Consider the following 23,323-nt stretch of genomic DNA (forward strand, 5'->3'; position numbering starts at 1 on the left):
TATTTGATACTGTGATAAAAATACAGAAGAGAATTGTTAATGTGAATGCACAGCCGGTTACATTTTGTGTATTTGTTGGGCTTAGTCATGCTGGCCACATGACCTGGAAGCTGTCTGTGGACAAACGCCGGCTCCCTCGGCCTACAAAGCGAGATGAGCGCACAACCCCAGAGTCGTTCGCTACTGGACCTAATGGTCAGGGGTCCTTTACCTAGAATCATAGAATCATAGAGTTGGAAGAGACCGCAAGGGCCATCGAGTCCAACCCCCTGCCAAGCAGGAAACACCATCAGAGCACTCCTGACATATGGTTGTCAAGCCTCTGCTTAAAGACCTCCAAAGAAGGAGACTCCACCACACTCCTTACCTTTAACATAATGTAATTTTAAATGGCTCACACTGAAAGTAGTCCTGTGTGAACTCTCTTCCATGGAACCATTTGGGTTTACTAAACATTCCCGTTGAACAATCTTTGAACATTGCATTTGAAATGATTGCTTGCAAATCCCCGGATGGTTTTCCACACACAGAAGCCCATCGACCTCTCACGAGTAAAAGCATCTACTTGCCTTTGTAAAAGAGAGATGGGAAACTGAAGGTAGAGGCGGCTCACAGTAGACCACACTGGCAGGAGCTTGAGACAATGCTCCTGAGCGCAGGAGTACTGTATGGAGTTTGTGACAGCTACGCTTCCCCCACCACTTCCCCCAGGAAAGCCCACTTCTGTTTACCATTAAATTGGAACAAATATCAATTCGTTTTTCTATGGATCGATGCATGTTTGTTTCATTGGTAAAGTATGGGTTTTCCCAGGGAAAGTGGCGGGACAAATGAAAAACCATGTCTACAAAGCATGGGACAAGCAGAAAACTTACTGTGCTTTCTAGGAATGGGACAAGCGGAAGTGAAGAGGAGCCCATAGTCCGGCAGGCTAGTTGCAGACTTTGCAAAGGAAGAGGATTTGAGGGGGTTGATTGTAAAGGTTAAAGAAGGAATTGGCAGGGAGGATAGACCCCATTTTAAGGGGGGTTTGGGACCCACTTGAAACGAGGTGCCCGTTTTCAAAGCTTTTTTGGCCTCACTTATTTAAAATATGAAACTATAATTAAACTAGCTTTTCAGAGCCGTGAAAACCAAACTCTTATAGACATACTTTTATTGATATATCTTTCAAAAACATGGAAAGACAATACAAAAGCAGCAATGCTTTATTTTTAAACTGTTTGTACCAATTGCATTCCTGCTCTTGGAAGGGGCAAGCTTGCCCTGCTACCTTCTAGAGGCAAGAGACTAAGGGTGGTTTATTCCTTTGGGAGAGTGGACCATGTTCTATAAAGTTTACTTTGAAGTTAATCTTACTGATTTCAGTAAAGCTTACTTCCAGGCAAATGCATATAGGATTGCAGTATCAATTCCATATCTATTTGGTTTTTCCAAGACCCACCCCCAATCGAGCAATTCACCTTCATCAATATCTGGAGGAAGACCACCAACAAACACCTTCCGAGAGAAACGTTCTATCCGTTCTCCATTCTGATGAGCAGAATAGCATGTAGGTGAATTCAACACGCCTACTTGGTCACTATGACCATCATCCAGTAAGCCATCATCTATTGGAAAGAGGGAAGAACGTCCTGTGGGGGGGGGGGGGGGAGAGAAAGAGAGAACAGAATTCAGTGTTATTTATGGATTCTTTATTCAAACCTCTAATGGTCAGACTAGATGTCATTGAAAACTTCACGCTGGAGATCAGTAGCTTTGGGACCATGATACGGGAGGAAAAAGTTAAAAACACACCTGCTACACGGCATAGTCCCAATTCTGACACGCACACCTCCCTGTGTTTAAAAATAGGTATGGTTTTTTTGCATGGGGGTTACGTTCTGCCTTGCCCCCTTTTCTGGCCACTTCCAGGTCGTGGAATGAACACATGCGCAGTCGCAGACTTGGATAAGTATAAAACAGTCATTGCCTGTATGTGAAATATGTATTCACAAATTTTATGTATCATGCAGTTGGACTCTTAGTAGCCTTGGGCATGCTACTATCTCTCACAATCAGCATTCTCACCTGCAAGCTGAAGACAATAATAGACATCCCTATAAAGCTGCCATAAGGATTACTAAGTTCACATAAGTGAAGTGTTTTAATGCACTATACAATGCCAATTCTGCAATGCGAAAGAAAGAAAGAAAGAAAGAAAGAAAGAAAGAAAGAAATAAAGATTAAAGGAATTATGTTTTCAAATACCAAAAAATCATTTTTGCCAATTTTAAAATATTTAAGGAAAGCAAATTTCAAAAGTAAAGCAAAAGATTAATGTGTTGCTTTAATAAAACTATATTCTTTTGAATAAATATAATTAGAACTGTTACAATATTGGTGCTTCAGAGTTCAGGCTGCGATCCATTGTGGGATTACCATTTTAACCAATGTGGAACTCGCTTGCTCAAACAAATACAGAATCCATTTACAAAAGCCACGCTTACAATATAGAATTCATAGCAGTCCTGTCTTTCCCTGGTTTGTTCTCCATTAATCCCTTTGAAATACTATCCAGGCCTAGTTGCTGTTATACTGAAGCAAAACATTAACTAGGATAAAAAGGACAGTTTGTTTAAGAGATTTCTTTTAGTGGGCATTGCTCTCCAGTTACAATAGAACAGATTTGGGTAGTAAGAGCTTGGCTGGGTACATAAAGGTCAGCCTGCTCATTCTGTTGTTGAACCGATGCTTGCAGGGCGCTAACTAGCTTTGAATTTGCAGTAATATTTTACCAGGGTAGGAGAAAAAGGAATTGCAGCTACTTTTTATAAAAGATTACTTGATATCCAGATGGGACCTTTAGTAGGATTACATACACCCACACCCACTTACGTGCATTCCACTTGAGTGCAACCACATCTACACACGTCACAGTTAAAAAAACGATTCTGGGATTTCTGAAGCAGCAAAATGTTATTTATAAATTGTTTAATAAAATTATTTTTTTAAAAAAAGTAAGAAATTAATAAGTATTGGTGCTTCAGACAGCAGAAAATTAATTTTAATATGAAAACTTCCTAAAAACTAGCAAGTAAACAGTCCAATATGTTCCACTTGCCAGCAATTGTCAAACTGCACATAAAACCAGAGGGATGTCATACATATTGCTAAATCTCCTATGTTCCAATGAAACTGGGCATAGATGCCTAACTGACTGGTTCAGAGGAAACTACAGAAGAAAATGGTATTTCAGAGTAGATTTTTCTCAGTTTATTGGGAAAGCTTTTGTGACTGAAACAAATTTTAATTCAGCTATGGTGTGAAAGCACCTGATTGGCACTGAGGCTCAGCAACCAGACAGGAGTTTGCTTGGAAACAAAAACACGAAACAGCAACCAAACAAACGAGACAATGCTCACCAGGTGCTGAAAAAAATATTATTCATTGGGTGGTGTCCAACAAACTCATTCCATCTGTACAAGGATGTCGGCTACCACACAATATTTACAAAAGCATTCCTATGCTCCGTTATTATGGCTAACACATTCTGAATATGACATCTCGTCACCAGAGGCAGTAGATACTTCTTGTATCCGGAATGAGAAGTTTCTTTGTCTTTTCAGAGAGCACTCCCAAAATACAAAGGAACGTCTTATTCAGAAGGAAAGTACTGTCTCTGATGAGAAGATGTCATACTCAAAATGTGTTTGCCATAACAGAACTTAGGAATGCTTTTCTAAATAAAGTACTCATTTTTTAGTACCTGCCAAGGTATGCCTTTTTGTTTTGTTTGGTATTGTTGTCCTTCTTTTTTCCTACAGATTGCCTATGAACTCATTATGCTCGGAATGCCTCCTTTAAGGAAATAAACATACACAAAGTGGTGGTGGTTTTCAAAAAAGAGGGAAGGGGAAATATTGTATGTAAATGAAATTTATCCAGACTCGTTTCTGAGTATTTAAATAGCAAAGTATCTCACTGTGACTTATTTGTGAAGGAATTTCACAGAGTGAAACAATCAGATGGCCTTTAATATGGGCTCCACATTGTTTTCAGTGCAAAAAGAGCTGCTTCCATGAGAGCGTGAGTTACTTCTGCTTGGATAGGTTTCCATTAGTGAGGCCAAGGATGCTGACACGGTGCTTGGAGGGGTGTGACTTACACGTGTGCACTCAACCTTTGTACATCTTGGCTGGACAGGGTAAAGAGGATGATTGGCTGGGTCCAGGAGACAATGAATGCTTCACTGAGAAATGAACCAAATTTTGGTTGCCTTGATGGCAACAGTTATGAGGCACTCCTGTAGAAGCTGTTTTTGGCCACTGATGATTTTGGTAACAATTGACTGTTCACTGATAACTTTTCCCCCAGGGAGTCTCTCCAGCAGTTAGTAACAATTTAGCTCCAGAAATCCTAGATGAAGCTGATTATCCAAACCAATTTCAGTGTGACTTTCAAGTCGGGCCACCCTTATGAAAGATCTACACAGGAAGAGAGACAGAGGGAGCCCATCCCTGTCTGTTTTTTTTTAAAAAAATCTTTCAAGTAAAGAAAAAGGTGGTGGTAGACAGTTGGCCTGCCCTATGATGCTTATGTTAAGAGTTCCCCAGGCTATTTAACATAAAACCACCAAATGAGGTCATTTGGAGATTTGGAATAAAGCATAGTAAGTATTATACAGAAGACACCTGCATTTCTCTTTCAAATCCAATCCAAGTGGGGTTGTGAATATTCAGAACAGGTGTTTGGAGTTAGTAATGGTGTAATAAACCAAGACTCAAACTAGATAAAACTAAGATATACCAAAAGTAATGTTTGTTGGTGTGAATTGACCAGAAAATAAAAAGGGTGGTCTGCCCTGGATGGGGTTCTACTCCTATTAAATAATCTGGTCCACAATTTGTGTGATGCCTTAAAATCGGGCATTGCAGATTATATGTAGATGTTTTAGATGGGATGAAGTGTTTTGGCTGCTAGGATATGCCAGTTACAATCTTTAATAAAGAAATGTGCCTAGCTAGAGTCACTTATGCCTTGGCAACATCCAAGCTGAAGTACTGTAGTTAACTATTGTTTGGGGGCCACAAATAATTCAGAATGCAGTTGCTAGGTTGTTTGCTAGGACATCTAGAAATGAATATACTTCACCTGTAAATGAAGATCTTTCATAGCTACCAGTTCATGGCCAGGGACAATTGGTTTTGACCTATAAAGTTCCATGAGGCCATGGACCATGATATCTATTCCCTTATGGCTGCTAAACTATCTGCTGAAGACCTGGTTCTTCATTCCCCCACCCTAGGAGTAAGAAGAGCAACTTCTTGGTACTTTCTTGTTGTTTTGAAGACCACACTCCCCGATACCTATTCACCAAACTTGATGGTTAGGCACCAGGAAAAAACAGTTACTTAATTTGCTGCTGGAGATGTCTCATTTGTCATTATTTTACTGTTATTTATACCATATCTATTATTTTCATATGAAATTGTGAGCAACCTGGAAGGCTGATAGTCAGACCAAAAATATTTTAAACAAACCAAACCAAAGACTTAGGATGCAATTTCATGATTGTGGAGTCATGTTATCATGAGGTTCCTTGCAAGACTATGCAGGCCACCATCCTAAAAGAGGTAGTGGAAAGATGCACTTTTGCCCTAGAGGAGAGAAATATTTGAAAAAGGAACGGAAGAATTATAACCAAACCAAAAGAATCTGAATCAAACTATGGTGAACTGATACGAATGCCAACTCCACAAAGCAGGAGAAAAGAACATTTAACATGCTGTTAGCCTCTTAACCCAAAAAGCTCATGTTGTCATAGCAACAACACCCACATAATTAAGAAAACACCACAAAGTGAAGTGCAAAGGGCAGGATGAGAGTCAAAAGTTCTCTCTTTTGCATACGTAACATCTTTCATCACTACATATTAACAAAGAAACATCCTCCATTGGAAACAGGGTGCTATCTAATGCTGTCTGTGCACAAGCAGGGCAGACTTCCATTTACGTGGTGAGGGTTCCTCCTCCTGCACTCCTTTCTGCAGCCCCCACCCCCACCAATGTGTCCCTAAAATCTGCTCCAGAGGGTTGGGGGAACCTTCAGAGCAACATTTTAAGAGAACACAGGAGGGAGAAGACAAAGTGTAAGTTTGCCTCCGTGGTGTTGGATATTACTGAGACAGGTGTGTGTGTGTGTGTGTGTGTGTGCGCACGCACGCGCGCAAGCATACATGTTCACCAGCCAATATGCACAAAGCTTCCCAAATGATAGTGGTTGGCACCCACCCACTCACTCACCTCCAAGTATTTGGAACAAATTAGCCAGCTACAAAATGGCACCCTGGTAAGGAAGTGGATGACCTATAAGGATTATTGGTAGCTTTGTGTATTTCACCTTTGATTTGCAAAGTGTGGGCCAAGCAATAGCTATCAGAAATAATATAGTATCAGAGATTTAACACACGAGTTTCATCTGGATTCTGTGCAGAGTGGTATGTGTGCTGACATGGATACCACCGAATTTCTTGGTCCTTTCAGTAAGTTATGTGGAATTAATGAGGATGTGTTGGTTCTATCCAATACAGTGAGCCACTGAAAAATATGTAACCATGGATACATATGCATTTTATGTATCTTGGAGAATATCAAATTTAGCTGCCCAGGTGAGAGCACCTGAAACTGCAGGTTATGATTTTCAGCCACCTAAATATGGGAGTTTACATTCTGGAATGCTACATATGCTCCAAAACAAGAAGGCAATGCTACCCAATTTGGCTTCGTGGTGACCGGGGACACTTTTCCCCATCTCCCACTGGAACACCAACTATGAACTTATATAGAGGTAACATACCTTTGCCACAGCTATACATGCACTAGTGACTTCCAGGTTAGGCTACTATGATACTCTATATAAGGGGTTGCCTTTGAAGACTGTTCAAAAACGTCAACAGGTACAAAATGTGGCTGTCTTGACTACTCATTGGGCCCAGGTGGATGGAACATTTTCACCAAAATTGTGCCAGCTGCACTGGTTACCAGTGCGTCACCACTGGTGATGACCTTTGAAGCCCTAAACAGCTTGAAAGTAAGTTACTTTAAGGGCTACTTTGCACTTGATCTACCTATCTGTTCATTAAGATCTACTTCAGAGGCCCTTTTCAGACACGTACCTATTAAAAAAAATAGGCACATGGAAACAGGCCTTTTCAGCAGCTAATTATGGAACTTGATTCAAAGCAAGATATCGCTACTTTTAAATGAGCCTTGAAGACTCATTTTTGTGATCTTTGAGGGCTAATCTAGGATCTGTAAATTGGATGCTCATTTTGCTGACTGAGCTAGATTATTTTTAATTTGTTATATGGTTTGTATATTTTTGGATGTAACTGTGTATTTTTAAATGATTTTATTGCTTGATTCTATGGGTATATTTATGCACAGTTGCAAACGAGATTGGGAGGCAGTGGTGCCTAAAAAGTGGGCTAAAAACCTATGAAATATATAAAGAACATAAATCTGAAGGTCCATTCAGCATCTAACAGAGACTAATCTAACTAAGTCTGTGCACTTCCTTCTGTAAACCATCTTGCGGCAGTTAAAATATGAAGGTATCATGCCATTAACATCACACCAACCTTTTCTCTTTTCCCTCCCATGTTATATTGTTAGACCTTAGCCTGATGGAGATGTTTGAGAAGTCAATCACTTTCTCAGTATTTTATGATGGTTCACTTGGTCCTAATAACTGTATTGCCCCATTGTGGATTTTGGGTCATGGTGACAAGAATCTCTTTGCTGTGGTGTTTCCCCATATTTCTCTTAATTTAAATCAATATATTATTTACCAATGCCCATTGCCATTAGATAGTGGAAATCACTTATGTGTCTCAAGCAATGAGTCCCACAGAACACATTTTATTTTAGTGCTATATTTACAGGAAAGTACATATAGCATTGCTTGAGATAACCATGGCTTTCCAGTGTTGCAAAACTGGTTAAAATTTCAGATATGGACCTTCTCAGCATCAGCAATTACATTCTCTTTTGCTGTAGTCCATGGTCCGCTTTGAGAAGGCTATTCTTTTCTTATCATGACTCCAAAATACATTCGTTTCAATACTTCAGTTTAGAGTTTATCTTGTCTCACTGTTTCAAGGCAGGCCAAGCCAGAACACTTCAAAAGCAGGGGGTAAAACAACAGTAGCCTCCCCATTATGCATTACAATAATCTAACCTTAATATTATGTAGCCTGGACAATTCAAACCCAGTTACTAGGTCCAAATATACAGTTTCATGAGGGACTTGCTCCAATCCCCATGGTTGGAAATCTGATTAACCAAATGTAATCAAAATCCATCCATGATCATCTGTGATCCATTCATGATCATTCTCTCTCTAGAGACAGGTGGTCTTAGCCTTTCCTTTACATGGCACCAAACTATTTTCCTTCATGACCCAGGCACTCGGCCGTGAAATTAATATTTACCCTATTAATAAGTCATTTAAGCTGAGTATATCTGAGAGTCATGGTTTGAGATCTGAACCACTAGATGTGGAGCTATGCTTCTAAGAGTTGTTTTAGTCTATATAAAACTGTATATTGAATCTGAAACTTGCAGATGGAATGAAACAACATTTTTAGGAGGGGAAGGTGTGTTTTTTAATAAGCCTATTCAGGAAGTATTTATTATAAACAAGAATGTGAATAAGGAGGGAGGGAAATCAAGCATCAACATTTAGATAATACTAAAATCAGTATCTAAAGCAGATAAAGATTTTGCTGAAGTGTGGTCATGCAAAATGAAAGGAACAATCTATTATTAAAAATCAATTGTTAGTTTACCACCAACTTCAATGAGAAGTAAATGGCATCTTCAGAATCACTGATTTGGAGTAATTATCAGAATAACAGCCAGTCTAACCCCAATCAGCATTAGATTTATTATAGGAAACAGAAGGGAATTACCTCGTCTTCGCCCATAACTCCTTGCTGCATGTAAACAAAGGACAAATGGTAAAACATTTGGAAATACAAATATAATGTAAGTGATTTGTGTGTATACCAAATTTAGTCTGCAGTGTTTGTTTATGATGTGCATTTTTACTTTCATTTGATAATGAGCACCAGAGACACTTCCTATGCAAGTATGAAAATGGTTTGGATAATTCTATTTAAATTTTAATATTTTAATGCCTTATAAATTCTGATCGTATTAGTTGTAACAAATATCACACACTGCGTGTAAATATTTTAAAACTGTGTTTCCCATTTTCAGCTTTCAGGATGGAGTATAAACAAGATGAACAGAGCTTTACTCTTAACAGAGAGCACTTTGATTCTTTCCAGTGTAGAAATATGCAAATGAATCTGAGAAATGTCCTGACTCTCGGGACATTTTGTACTTCTTTTGCAGTGGTAATACAAATACTATAAGCTATGACCTTTATTTGCCATGAAAACAGCTGGAAGAAAATTAACTCAAAGGCTTTTGTCTCAAACAAAAGACTCCTTTTGATCTTAGATTAGTCTTGCAGATAAGTAAAAAAAAAAAAAAACCCCTTTGCCTGGTAACTCAAGTGTGACAGAATCACTGCTGACTTTTTTGCAGTTTAAAGGCTCAGAGTGTTTCACATATAGCTGTAATAGAAGTCCTGGGCCCTCTACTCTGGCCACAAATAGCCACATGACATTATTGTGCCAGACTCTGTTCTCTCCGATTTTTAAAAGTGTGGAAAAGTATCATGTATAGGTATGGAAACCTTGGAATGCCACTGCCTGTCTGTGTCAGTAATAGAGCCAGGTCATCTGACTTTGGATAAGGGAGCTGCTTATGGACTAAAAGTCATTCTAGCCCTAACTCCTATTTCCAGCTACTCTAGCACAGAAGAACTAGCATATGCTGTGCATGCACTCTCTCTCTCTCTCTCTCTCTCTCTCTCTCTCTCACACACACACACACACACACAGCTTTTTCACCTCATATGGGTCTTCCAGAGAATAAAAATATACAATACACAAAATTTAAAACATTCATTAAAATATTAGAGAATTAAACATAAGAGCAGCATTCACAGTGCAAACAGCTGACTGTATGGGAATGGCTCATGTGGTTCAATTCAGGCGTCAAGTAATGGCTTGAGGTAGTCATATTTTAGGACCTTAGCCACAGTATGAGCCCAACAGGTAAACCATGGTTTACAGCTACTTGTTTGCTTGCATTTCTTAGTATTTACATGCCATCCTCAAACAAAGTTCAATGGATTCTTACTACATTGACTTCACTCCTGTCAGCTATCACCCCCTGCGCAAAAAGTCTCCCCCTCCAATATCATCAACCATACATGTATGCTGTTTCTTTCCAAAGATTATCATCCAAGTACAAGCGTACTTACCTAACAATTGTAGAAAAACAAAACAATTAGCTAAAATAATTGTTCAAACTACAGATAGAACAAAACTTATATTTCCATTGGATCTAAAATATAATAATAATAATAATAATAATAATAATAATAATAATAATAATTTATACCTGCCCATCTGGCTGGTTTTCCCCCTGCCATTCTGGGTGGCTTCCAACAAAATATTAAAATACAATACTGCGTCATACATTAAAAGCTTCCCTAAACAATAATGGTACAATAATGTACCAGGGTTTTATATACCGTATTTTTCGCCCTATAGGACACACTTTTCCCCCTCCAAAAATGAAGGGGAAATTTGTGTGTGTCCTATGGGGCGAATACAGGCTTTCGCTGAAGCTTGGAGAGTGAGAGGGGTCGGTGCGCACCGACCTCTCTCGCTCTCCAGGCTTCAGGAAGCTATCAGCAAGCCTGGAGAGCCCGCGGGAGTTCCCGCAGGGCTCCTAGGCTGCGGATAGCAGCCTGTTGCCCGGCGCGAGGGATGCCCTGAAGCAGAGCGTCCCGCGCACTGGGCAGACATCCGCAGCATGGGGAGCCCTGCGGGAGTTCCTGCGGGGCTCCCCACGCTGCGGATAGCAGCCTGCCGCCCGGCCGCGAAGTGCCCTGAAGCAGAGTGCCCCGCGCGCCGGGCAGACATCGGCCAGCCCCACAAGCTTGGGGGACAGCGTGGAGGCGCAGCGCCGCCATCCCGCTGTTCCCTGACCTGGTTGGGGGGGGGGAAATAAAGGGAAATTTTTTTCCCTTTATTTCCCCCCCAAAAAAATTAGGTGTGTCCTATGGGACGAAAAATACGGTATGTATGTATACATGCACATAAAAGTCTTCAAAATAGAGAAATCCTCCTCTGGCAGACTGGAAATGTGGCATCCTCCCAGGGCAGCAGCAATGTACTTGTTGATACAAAGGGAGAGTGGGGCAAGGTCAGGGCAGCTCTGGATTCACTGTGGAGCTGCTACCACCACCACCACCACCGAGCTTCCTTAACGTTGCTGCTGCCACCACCCTACCCCAACCTGATGAGCTTAGCGCCACCATCAATATACTACTGCCTCACCTCCCCAGCCACATTTACTCACAAAGCCTAAGTACAGCTGTATTATCAAGTATGACCACATGCAGCAGGTTGTGGAAAGCACTCAAATGAGCCTAATTGCAAAATAAGAAGGAAAATAACTTATAATTTGTTGTGGTAGCACTAGAAGGCTGTGGTGGTGGATTCTGACAAATGGTACTTCAGACTCCACGATGAAGCCACCAATTACCATGGCAGCACTTTGACATGACTAATGCAATCTGCTACAGAGAAGACTGCTGTGACGCCCTTAAAGCAGTAGAGACAAATGATGAATGCTAAAGAATTTCACCTTGACTGACACAGAGGAATAAACAGTCCATATGGCTTCTAAAAACTGCTCAACCAAGCCAGCTGCATATTTACTGACAGTCGCACAGGATGCAGGGCATCTGCAAAAATATCATCCAGCATCTCACCATGGAGTAAAAAAACAACTATCAGCCTTTTGGTACCTTAAACTCTTACATATTTGGCTGCAACTCTATATCAATAGAAGACATAACTCATGTGCTCCTTGCGTGCCCTTTCTATGACGATCTCAGAAACAGTTACATCCACCCATTGCTAAGATCGCAGAGGGGTAGGCCATCTCTTGCAAATACCTGTTTTTTGCTGTCTGATGTTGAGAGAGCTATATCCTTTAGAACATCTAGATTTCTTGTTAAGGCTTTACATATTTCGTGTAACAAAACTTGAGGGGGGAATGGGAAATGATGTATCCGCTAGGGGTCAGGGAGTAGAAATGTTTATTAGTAGCAGTATTCCTGTTATTATTATTTTATGTGTGTAATGGCTGCTTGCTAAACAATAAACCAAACTGATGGACTTAGGTGGAAGCTACACACATATAAAAAAAACCATTCTGAAAATGCTTTCTTTTTTAAAAAAAGCATTTTTAAAAATACATCAAATTTTCCATAAGGCTCACCATTGCGATGTAGTGTCACATTGTATATTGCACTAAAACACACTTAAAACATTTTGTTTGCAGCTCTATAGCTGAGTCCTTAAACTCTTACTGTATTAAGGCATAAGCTTTCATGACCTAAGTCATCTTGAGAGGAACAGCTGTTTACACAACAGCACCAGGGTGGCGTCAAGACACTGTAAGCCTTGGACTGCTGCTTGGTTTACTGGAGACCTCTCCTGGCAATGAGACAGAACAGGAGACAACTGGAGTGCTTTAGGTTGGAAGGGCATAAGAGTACATAATTGGGCTTGCTGTGCAGCAGCAAGGGCAACCTTCTTTGCTGCCTCCATCATGCCCTCAAGTATCTGTCCAGCAGAACATTTATGAGTAGTATCCCTATGAACTCAGTTTTAGAGACATTGGAAGCCCACTGTGCCATTTTTTGAGTCACTTTGAGGATAAAATTGCAGACTTGAATGCTGCTGTTGATTCAGTGTCTGTTGATATGTCTAATGAACCTTCTTGTGGGATCAGTTTTAGTTGCTGACACCTGCCACCCACAGCTGTGCAGCAAATCTTATACTCTTTTGACCCTTGCCCTTCTAGGTCATGTACTAGCCATGGCAAAATGATTGGGTGGATTCAGAGCATGACAGAGTGGTCCACATTGTCTTGGAAGAGATGATGGTGAAAGCTCTCCTTAAAAAATAACTACCTTAAAAAATAACTACACCTTTTCTAAGCAAGGTAATCAAGAGGATAGTGGTAGTTCTGCCCTCACCACTTGGCATGCCTGACCCTGATCTCACAATTAGTCTATTGTAATGTACTACATGTGGGGCTATCCTTACACTTTTTTTGGAAGCTGCAGCTAGAGCAAAATACAGCTGATAGGGTGCTCAGTAGGACAACAGTTCTGAAAGATATGCCCTGGCTGAATATTAGCCACCTAGTTAGGTTCAAGGTCCGTTTGCTAACATTTAAAGCCCCAAACAACTTGAAACCTGGGTACCTAGTTGACCACCTTCCCCAGCAAACCCAAGCTTTAAAGTCCTCTGAGGAGATTCTGCTGGGCATTCCACAATCAGTGGATTGTTACTTGGTAACAAAATGGGAGCAGGTCTTTGATAGTAACACCTTTCTAATATTCGTTTAGCCAAGCTTTCCTGAACTCCAAATCCTAGCTTTTAAATTCTTTTCAGTTTTACTTACAATATAAAAATATATGTTTTTACTGAATTGTTAGAAAGTCTAATTTCAATGTTATTGTTGTATTGTTACATTAATGTTGGGTTTTTTCTGACTTATGTAAACAGTTTAGATACTTATTTATATTAAGCGGTATATACATTCTGTAACTAAATCTCAGCTGCACAAGCAATAAGGCCAACTCAGTCTACTGAATGGCTTGGTTGTCACACAAGTGTTTGTGGGGCCATAAGATGCCATGCTTTCTTCAAAGGTTGGGAAGGGCCAAGGAAAACGCATCCTGTGTCTCACTTGCTCAGCAAAGAAGGAAGACAAGAACTGTTTAACCCTATCGCCTCCATTGTGTATTTATCTGTCAAGAACTATATGAAAAGATGTTTCCACATTCTATCCAGAACAGAAAGCTGCAGGTATCTGCTTGCAATGTAGCAGAAATGTTAAAGAGTTTTCTGTTCTATATTTAGAAGTGCAAGAATTTCACATTTTACAAATGCAAGAATAAAGTCAGCAATATTCACACAAAAAAAAATCTTAGCCCTGCATCTGAAATTATTGTCAGGGGTTTTATAACTACCAGAACATTCATAATGTAGAGCAAACACATATTACCAAGAGGTAAATTGAGAGAAGCTCATCTATTTCTCAATTGTATGCTAAAGTACATATTTAGGGAAGGAGGTTGTAAATATGAAATAGTGCTATTTCAAAGAGGTCATTAAAAATTTGCTCCTGTCTTTGAAGTATTCTCTTTGGGGTGTGGTGGGGACTCTACCTTTTAAAAAATATGGTGGTATTATTGCTCTTAAGCTTCTAATGTCCTGTTTTACATTGCTGTTAAGTCTGTGAAGTCATCAATTTTGTATAATTACACACCTTAAAATCTAGATTACTCATACACACATCACCTAGCTAAGTCATCACAGAAAACTAACTTCAGGAATATGTCTAAAGTTTCTCACTTAAAAACAAACACCTTTTAAGTTTGCACTCTGTAGTGATCTTGTGATTATGGGGCTAGAATCTTTTATTATTATGGGTCAAAGAAGCACATTGCACTGAGATTTTCTATTCTACTTCATTACAATTTCTAGTCAGTGTATTCTACAAATAACTAGCAAGTTTTCGTAGTATGCAAACATCGATTTATTGTTCTTAAAGAATACACACACTCACAAAAATTGCAAATATTTAAATGGTTCGAGATGTATAAACAACACACCTGCACCAGAAATCTTAAATATAAACTCTGAAACATGTGGAGAAGTAGAGAAGAAAACTATAGTGATGCGATTCTATAGCTCACAGAAATTTATTCCCATCTTTTTTACTAATAAGATTATCAATTTACCAGCTTTTCCATTTACCTATCTTGAGTGCTACTTTGGTAAGGGAAATATAAATAAGTAACACAAACACATACGAAAAGCCTTACTTAAGGTGTCCAGCATTTTATCACATATTAGAGTGCATGTCAAGAAAAAAAAATATGATACCACATATTTATTAAAACAACAACAACAACAACAACAACAACAACAACGGAAGAAAACCTTACCACTTGGTAAATTCGTATCAGGGAATAATTTCCAACAACAACAACAACAACAACGGAAGAAAACCTTACCACTTGGTAAATTCGTATCAGGGAATAATTTCCAGCAAAAAAATACTTTTAATCTAGCAGATCTTTACTACTGAGTGGTATTTTTAATTCTTTATTTCAGCAGCTGACATCTGCTGCTCAATCTCTAGAAGTTCTGGAATTCCAACATCTAGATTGCATTTTTTGTAAATATTCATCCAATCTGGAAAATGCTTATGCTGGTCTAAACTTGGAGAAAATCTTCATATACCACCATTTTAAACACCATTTGTACAGTTTGAAATGCATACCAAGTACTGGACTACCAACCTGCACAATTACCAATAATTAGATTAATATATTCTGTACACACACACTTGTTTGTTTGAGTTTCCAAGGTGATTAAGGTGGTACAAATGGTTTTCCTCCTCCCCATTTCCTCCTCACAATAACCCTGTGAGGTAGGTTAGGGCGCTAGGCTAAGAGATGGTGACTGGCCCAAGGTCACCCAGTGAGCTTCATGGCTGAGTCTCTCAGGTCATAATCCAACATTCTAACCATTATTTTTATATTGCTTAGCTTCTATATTTGTTTGTGTGTTTCAAAAGTTATGGGGTGGGAAATCCCTTAATAAATAAATATAATATCTAATCTTTACAACATCCTGTAATACCTGATTTTTGCAACATCCTATCAATTCAAGAGATGCAGGTGGCGCTGTGGTCTAAACCACAGAGCCTAGGGCTTGCCGATCAGAAGGTTGGTGGTTCGAATCCCCGTGACGGGGTGAGCTCCCGTTGCTCGGTCCCAGCTCCTGCCAACCTAGCAGTTCGAAAGCACGTCAAAGTGCAAGTAGATAAATAGGTACTGCTCCGGCGGGAAGGTAAACGGCGTTTCCGTGCGCTGCTATGGTTTGCCAGAAGCGACTTAGTCCTGCTGGCCACATGACCCGGAAGCTGTACACCGGCTCCCTCGGCCAATAAAGCGAGATGAGCACCGCAACCACAGAGTCATCCGCGATTGGACTTAACTGTCTGGGGTTCCTTTACCTTTAACTATCAGTTCAAATATCTCTCCCATGACTGTACTACAGTATGTACTACTGTTAATAATGAAAAAAACAGATCTATGTACAGTGGTACCTCGGATTACATACGCTACAGGTTACAGACTCTGCTAACCCAGAAATATTACCTTGGGTTAAGAACTTTGCTTCAGGATGAGAACAGAAATCATGCTCCGGTGGCACGGCAGCAGCAGGAGGCCCCATTAGCTAAAGTGGCGCTTCAGGTTAAGAACAGTTTCAGGTTAAGAACGGACCTCCGGAATGAATTAACTACTTAACCCGAGGTACCACTGTACGCTCCTATGGTCGTGGCAATTCTGATTTGTTTTTGCATTTATATGAAGTATTAAAACTTGGATTTTTCACTATTCATAAATGCAAGCATGGCAAACTGTACAGTAGATCATCGAATTCTGTGTTTATAAAACTGCAAATGCCCTCACTCTATTGCCTAACAGCATAATTATATGTATGTTTATTCAGAAGTAAATCCCACTGATTTCATTAGTTTCAAGTTAAGACGGCAATCCTATGCACCCAAGGAGTGTTTTAAATCTAAATCTTTTTAGTTGTAAACACAGGAACCAGCTCCTAGGGGCCATGGGGGCTTCAGTCCCCACAATAAAATATTTGAAGGGGCCAGGCCCCCACAAAGTTGATAGGCATTCTCATTCAAATTGTATGTGTGATAGATTATGTGGGCCGGGGCTTACCCGGGCCCCCACAATATTTTATTCAAGTTGGCACCCCTGGTAGCAAATACAATTTGCAGGAAGCATCATTACAGAAAAGCAAACTTATTTCAACCATGTAAAGTAAGTGTGTCAGATGACAAAATTCCAAATGAATTGTCACATATTGGTAGAAAATAATGCAGATGGAGGCGGAAAAGCATACCTGAAATGCTAGAATTAGTAACTTTTGGTTTCTGTTTTTTTTATTTTAACGCCAGTAGTTTTATATCGATGTAAGTTTTGTGGGTGCTAGCACAAAATGGCTTCTGTGAGCAGCAAAAATAGAGGAATCAGTACTCCACATTGTCGAGTACTTCCACACACAAAATGCACTGGATACGATATATAACATACTGTAAAATGAGCTACTACTTTTTGGAAGTGGAAGACAGCCATGGTTCTCAAAAATGCTGGCTATCTTTGATTATTTGTGGATTCTTCAGTAACAGAATGCAGCGGTACATAAAAAAATAAGCTTACTACGATAATAGAAAATTAAACTGCTAGAAGACTAGCTCTTACCATTTAACATTAGCAGATTGTCAGTTCCTGGATGTGGGTAATTCAAACGACCTAAGAACAAATAGTTGTAGGATTTTAGCCATTATATTCAATGGAAAAAAGAAGATGTGCAAAAATACTTAATAAAAATAAAAAATTTCTTATTTATACCCCACCTTTCTGGCTGGGTTTCCCCAGCCACTCTGGGCTGCTCCCAGCAGAACAGTAAACACACGTTAAAACATCAAACATTAAAAACTTCCCTAAACAGAACCGCCTTCAGGTGTCTTCTAAAAGTCAGATAGTTGTTTATTTCCTTGACACCTGAAGGGTGTTCCACAGGGAGAGTGCCACTACCAAGAAGGTTATATACGTGGATACACCCATCCCGCCATAACTCCATTTTGTTCAATAGCAGAACCAGCTAATATTTCACTCGATTAGCCAACACCACCCTTGAGCCAACTTAAGTTGAAAGAATGAACTTCTTAACCTTAATTCTCTGGTCATAAGATCTGCAATGTGCTTTGGGATCAGCTCCAAGAGGACAAAGGTTCTCTTTGTTTTGTTTCAAGAAATCCAGAAATAGTGCCGACTATTCCAAGTCTCCTTTTCCATTCTTATTATGAAAACTTCTACCTAACTGCTTAAACTCAGTTACACTGGAGAAATATCAAGCAGCTCAAATCTCAAACACATCTTCTAACACTACAGCTCAAACAAAATCATTTATTCTGGTATAGCTGGTTTTCATTTACTCCAAACATTTAAATACATATTTTAAGATAATACAAGTTCCATGAATGTTTTCTGGCTGGTACATTTTAGAATTTAAGTTAGAAAATACTAAAGAGAGAACTCCTATAATAATTGAATTCTGAATATTTAGAACCACATAGCAAAAGCTTTTGTATTTTACTAAGAAGTTTTAGTAACATACAACAGCTGCTTTGTTTTACTATGATATGGAAGACTGGCATATTACCTCAAGCTCTAAATAAATCTGCTATAATCCCCAAATGTATACTAATATACTGCAGCTTTTAGAATCACTGCTCTGTCTTCAGGATGACCGATGACAAATCATGAAGTGTCCATTCATTCAGGACTTTGCATACATAACTTAGATCAACTGAATGTATTAAATACTACTGACTCAAACAGGCATCTAAATACATATGAAAGAAGTAATTTCTGTTTTAAGACAGATTTAATTAAACTCTATATAGATTAGCATCCTTTTTCTCATTTTTTAAAATACAATACTTTACGGAGTGAAATCAGTGTCCAGGCCATACAAAAGTAAGGCTCCCTCATTTCAGATCAAAAGCCCCCAACGTGATTGCCCAGCTGCATCTTTTATTTTTAATATTCTGATTTGGCAAACCTAGTACCACCTATACTCTAACTATGGACAGCACAGGAGAAGGGGCAGCAATGGCACAATTCCATTTAACCCTGCAATTTTTGCACCTTAATCTTAAATAGTTGTAGATTCAGGTAGGTAGCTGTGCTGGTCTGACGCAGTCAAAATAAATAAATAGAAATTTTTTTTTTCCAGTAGCACCTTAGAGACCAACTAAGTTTGTTCTGGTTATAAGCTTTTGTGTGCATGCACACTTCTTCAGAAGAGTTCCTCCTTTATTTGCTTCTGTTTAGAGTACAGAACGCAAAAGCTTATACCCAGAACAAAGTTGGTTGGTCTCTAAGGTGCTACTGGACAACTTTTTAATTTAAAAAAAAAATAGTTGTAGATGCCTATGTACTTTCAAGGCAGCTGTACATTTTACTGAGCTAACATAATAGGAGAATGCTGAGCGATGTAATGTGGATATGCTCCAAATAATGCATTATATTGCCACTCAGCAAATCTTCAGTTTAGGCTCCTAAGGAACAACTTAACAAGAGGTTCTCTGCATAAGCCCCATCAAAATGAACTGGAGAAGGTGCAGCACACAATTCTGCACTCCTCATTCCAGATTTTGTGCATGCATCTCTGGAACTCCTCATTCAACCATTGCAAAATGACGTTCCCATTACAACTGTAAGGGCTATCAAGACAGCGATGAAAGACTGGAAGTCAGGCAATAATAGCATTTTGGGAAAAGTTGCTTAAATCACTGTGAGCAAAAATAATAGAAAAAGCCCTTTCTGGATCAAAAAATGATTAGTTTTAGTAACTTTAAACTATACTAATGATAGTCCTCATCAAATAATTATTACAGTCGTGCATTTAAGGACTCATCAGACGCCGCAAGGATGGTAGTCAGACAAGGCAGTGGGAGATGGTTGATGAAGGATGGAGGCCCCCATCCCTCCTCTGTATACCACATAGGAAACAAGTAGGATATCAATGGAAGGAAGCCGCCCCCCCCCCCGCCTCCAGTGGAATGGTGGAGGCGGGATAGAACTCTTGGTTCCTCCTTTGCCACCTTCCAGAAAACGAGTAAAAACTTTTGAAACTTTGTGGGCTTATTTAAGGACTTATTAAGAGATACAAAACGACAAAAAGGCAACAAGCTGTTACTTCACAGAATTGACATTCTGTTAAATTGCTTTTCTAAATCCTGACAAAATCAAGACCCTGATTAATCCAAGATTTATTTATTCAATCAATCAATCAATCAATCAATCAATCAATCTGTTACCCAATTTATTCTTTAAAGTCTGATTTTCAAACATAAATACAATTCTCAATAAAGTAACAGCACCAGCCTGAGCTCAATGGGACTTAATTCCTATTAAGTGTGTTTAGCATTGTAGTCAATACATACATTTAGTAGGCTATGGTATGCAAACTTATCTGAGAGTTTGTATCCCAGGAAATCAATGGTGCTTTCTTATCTGTAGATATGTACAAGATAGTGCTGTAGATGAATTTTAAAAACAAACCCAAACTGGGCAAGACTCAGTCAGAATCTAAATCTGAAACATGCTTATAGTTCTAAATGCTTCATTTTTGATGCTACAAATGTAAACATACAGTGGTACCTTGGGTTACATACGCTTCGGGTTACATACTCCGCTAACCCAGAAATAGTACCTCGGATTAAGAACTTTGCTTCAGGATGAGAACAGAAATCGTGCTCCAGCGGCGCGGCGGCCTCATTAGCTAAAGTGGTGCTTCAGGTTAAGAACAATTTCAGAAAGAAACTGAACTGAAAGTTAAGAACGGACCTCCGGAACGAATTAAGTACTTTAACCCAAGGTACCACTGTATTGTCAAAAGAATAAACCACAGAACCAAGGAGACTAATTTGCTTGGGCACCCAGGGCCCCAGGGAGTTGGCACCTATGGTTCCCAATATGCTTCATTCTTCTGCTCACCAAGAAGAAATTGATGTAATTGGATATTTGCCTGCAGCATTTCCTCATTTGGGCAGGGAAGAGAACATGTGAGACTTGGATGATGGATGATATACAAATTTAATAAAATAATAATATTTTTTAAAAGCCCAAAGCTCTCTCTGTATCTTTTCCAGGAGAGAACTGTGGAAAAGGGGCATAACTTCCAACAATCACATCTGAATAGGACCTATCTTGCTTTATTCAGTGTAAGCATATGATTAAACACCAATGCAACATTAATTTTTTCAAGTAAGGAAAAATACAGTAATGGTGAAAGAGCTCTCCTACAGACTGAAACATTAACCTACAGTAGTAACATACCTTTAAGAGGATCATGTTCAGCCCTCATTATATCAATGAGTGAATTTTCCAAGGAATGCATATTCAGACTGTCATACATTCTGTTTCGATCCTAGAAAAGAACAAATACATAGCATTTAAAGCTAAAGAAAAAAAAGGAGAAAAGGACAGTATTTCTAGAATAAGTGAAAGTGTGCTATTGTTATAATAGTCTTCATTTAGCCTTGTAATAAAGGTCTCTACATAAAATTTTCTTCCAACTGTTGGTACAATAGGACACAGATTTTCTCATAGACATTTTTATAAATCAGTTTTTGAAAACTTACTTTTACTATAAACTAGAGGAAATGAAATATTCTATTGTCAGTGCTTTTCCTCACAGATTGACCCATCAACCTAGTAATGCTTACTTTGAAATAACTGCCACTGAAGTACTGGTAAGTTTGGCTTACACACAAGTGTATTTAGCATTAACTATATTTAGCACCTAACTAAACAGCTCAGATGCTATTTGGGAATTAGAAGCGAGTGTCTTCTGAAATACAGATTGTTATAGAAATATGTTCGAACAACAAATATAATCAAATCTATAAACGTTAGTTTCGTGAGAAGCAACCTGTTTGGTTTATATGTCAGTTCAACTAGATCTGATGCTTTTCCTTTGCAAACACCATATATTTATAAATGATATTTAGAATATTTAGAAAGAAACAGCCTCTCTCTCTGGACCCAGGGTTGTTAACGTTACAGGGAACATTCAGGAGACAATCACAGGAGGTCATCTAGATTTGACCAGAACCATCTAAGTAAAACTGGTAGGGGAATTATGGCACAATCATTATTTATTTCCGAGAAGTGCTTACTGTCCCAAGGAAGAATTAAAAATCAGACTGTTTCTGGTGCTCCTGCTAATATATTCCTCCTCACACAAACAACTCTAGGCATGACACTAAGGTGAACGGGTAGGAAACAGAGAATGAAGAAATCTATCCCATTTCCTTGTAAAGCCTGGAGCAAAATAATGCACGTGCAGATTGTTCTGGCACTTTGTTTCCCTGGTCAGCAAATATTTTTTCTGAGAGACACTTCAAGAGGAGAGAAGTAGGCCATCATCTCAACCTTTACCCTCTAATGATTTGTTTGCTACAGATGCAGCTTCCTTCACATCTAATCTGCCTACTAGTATGGCATACCACACTGCTCTAAACTATACTATCAGGTTATATTTAATCTGACAATCAGCCATCACCTTGAAATGAAACCAACACTATGAACGCACACACTGCCTTTAACATTGTTAACAATGCTACTGATGTTTTTGATTATCAAAAGGTTTACAGCAGGAAATGTCACTAATTGAGTCATTTGGTTTGTTTAAAAAATGTTTTATTCAGTATTTCTTAACAGAAAGATAAAGCAGCTTATAGTCTAAAATAGTACAGAGACTGAAGCACCTTCTCTGAAGGTCTCAGTTGGAGGAGGGGAGAAGGGATTAATTCCTCCACTTTGGCTATGAGTACCTTCACACACAATGGGTTTTATCTAATTAAGTCAGAGATGACCCTCTACAACTGTTTGGTTGGTTTTGATCCATGACAGGGCCCTTTCCTTGGTGGTTCCCATGTTTTGAATGAGATGTATCTGTTTCCATCATAACAGACTTGCAGGAGGAATTTGAAAACATTTCTGTTTACCCACCCAGACATTTGATGGCCGAAAGACACCACTCTTGGCAACCCTGAGATCACTGGATGAGAAAGTATTTAACCATTTTACTATTCTTTTAAATGTAACTTTTTAAGATGTTAATTAACTATGTTAATGGAGCTCGCTGGGGATCCTTCCCCAATAGGGCCACAATTTTGATGCAGGCACTAAGTGAAACCTTCTGAGTATGCATCTATTTTGCTTAAGAAATCTTTAAGAGTGTGAGGTTTTTGTCAGGAAGTCCGTATACTTTGGAACAAATATTTGATTTGTTTCATTGTACAGTAATTAGCTTTTGTGGTACCAGTTTTTGCAACAATCACCAATCCTTCTTTATCCAGAAGATAGTGTGTAAATGATACTTGTAATCTATGAAACTGATCACCATAAGTTCCCAAGGACTGGAGCAGGAACAAAAAAAAGGGGTAACATCATGTCTGACTACTGTTCTTCCTGGCCACCATTCCAGCCAGGAGCCATG

At 39.1% G+C, this 23,323-nt stretch overlaps 1 protein-coding gene across 4 annotated transcripts in view; it reads right to left on the reverse strand.

The window, feature by feature from the left end:
* The window catches only part of CPEB2 (cytoplasmic polyadenylation element binding protein 2), a 70,025-nt gene that overhangs the window by 15,761 nt on the left and 30,941 nt on the right, over positions 1-23,323 (reverse strand). For 2 of the 4 annotated variants that reach the window (XM_079991580.1, XM_079991579.1), the window contains exons 3-6: positions 21,157-21,247; positions 17,509-17,559; positions 8,954-8,977; positions 1,464-1,634 (exon numbers count right to left, since the gene is read on the reverse strand). In XM_079991580.1, coding sequence (XP_079847706.1) covers positions 1,464-1,634; positions 8,954-8,977; positions 17,509-17,559; positions 21,157-21,247 — 337 coding nt within the window. The remainder of the gene's footprint in view (positions 1-1,463; positions 1,635-8,953; positions 8,978-17,508; positions 17,560-21,156; positions 21,248-23,323) is intronic. The other 2 variants (XM_079991582.1, XM_079991581.1) reach the window with 1 other exon arrangement.

The sequence above is a fragment of the Podarcis cretensis genome (genome assembly GCF_951804945.1).
Source record: "Podarcis cretensis genome assembly, chromosome: 9".
Classification (NCBI taxonomy): domain Eukaryota; kingdom Metazoa; phylum Chordata; class Lepidosauria; order Squamata; family Lacertidae; genus Podarcis; species Podarcis cretensis.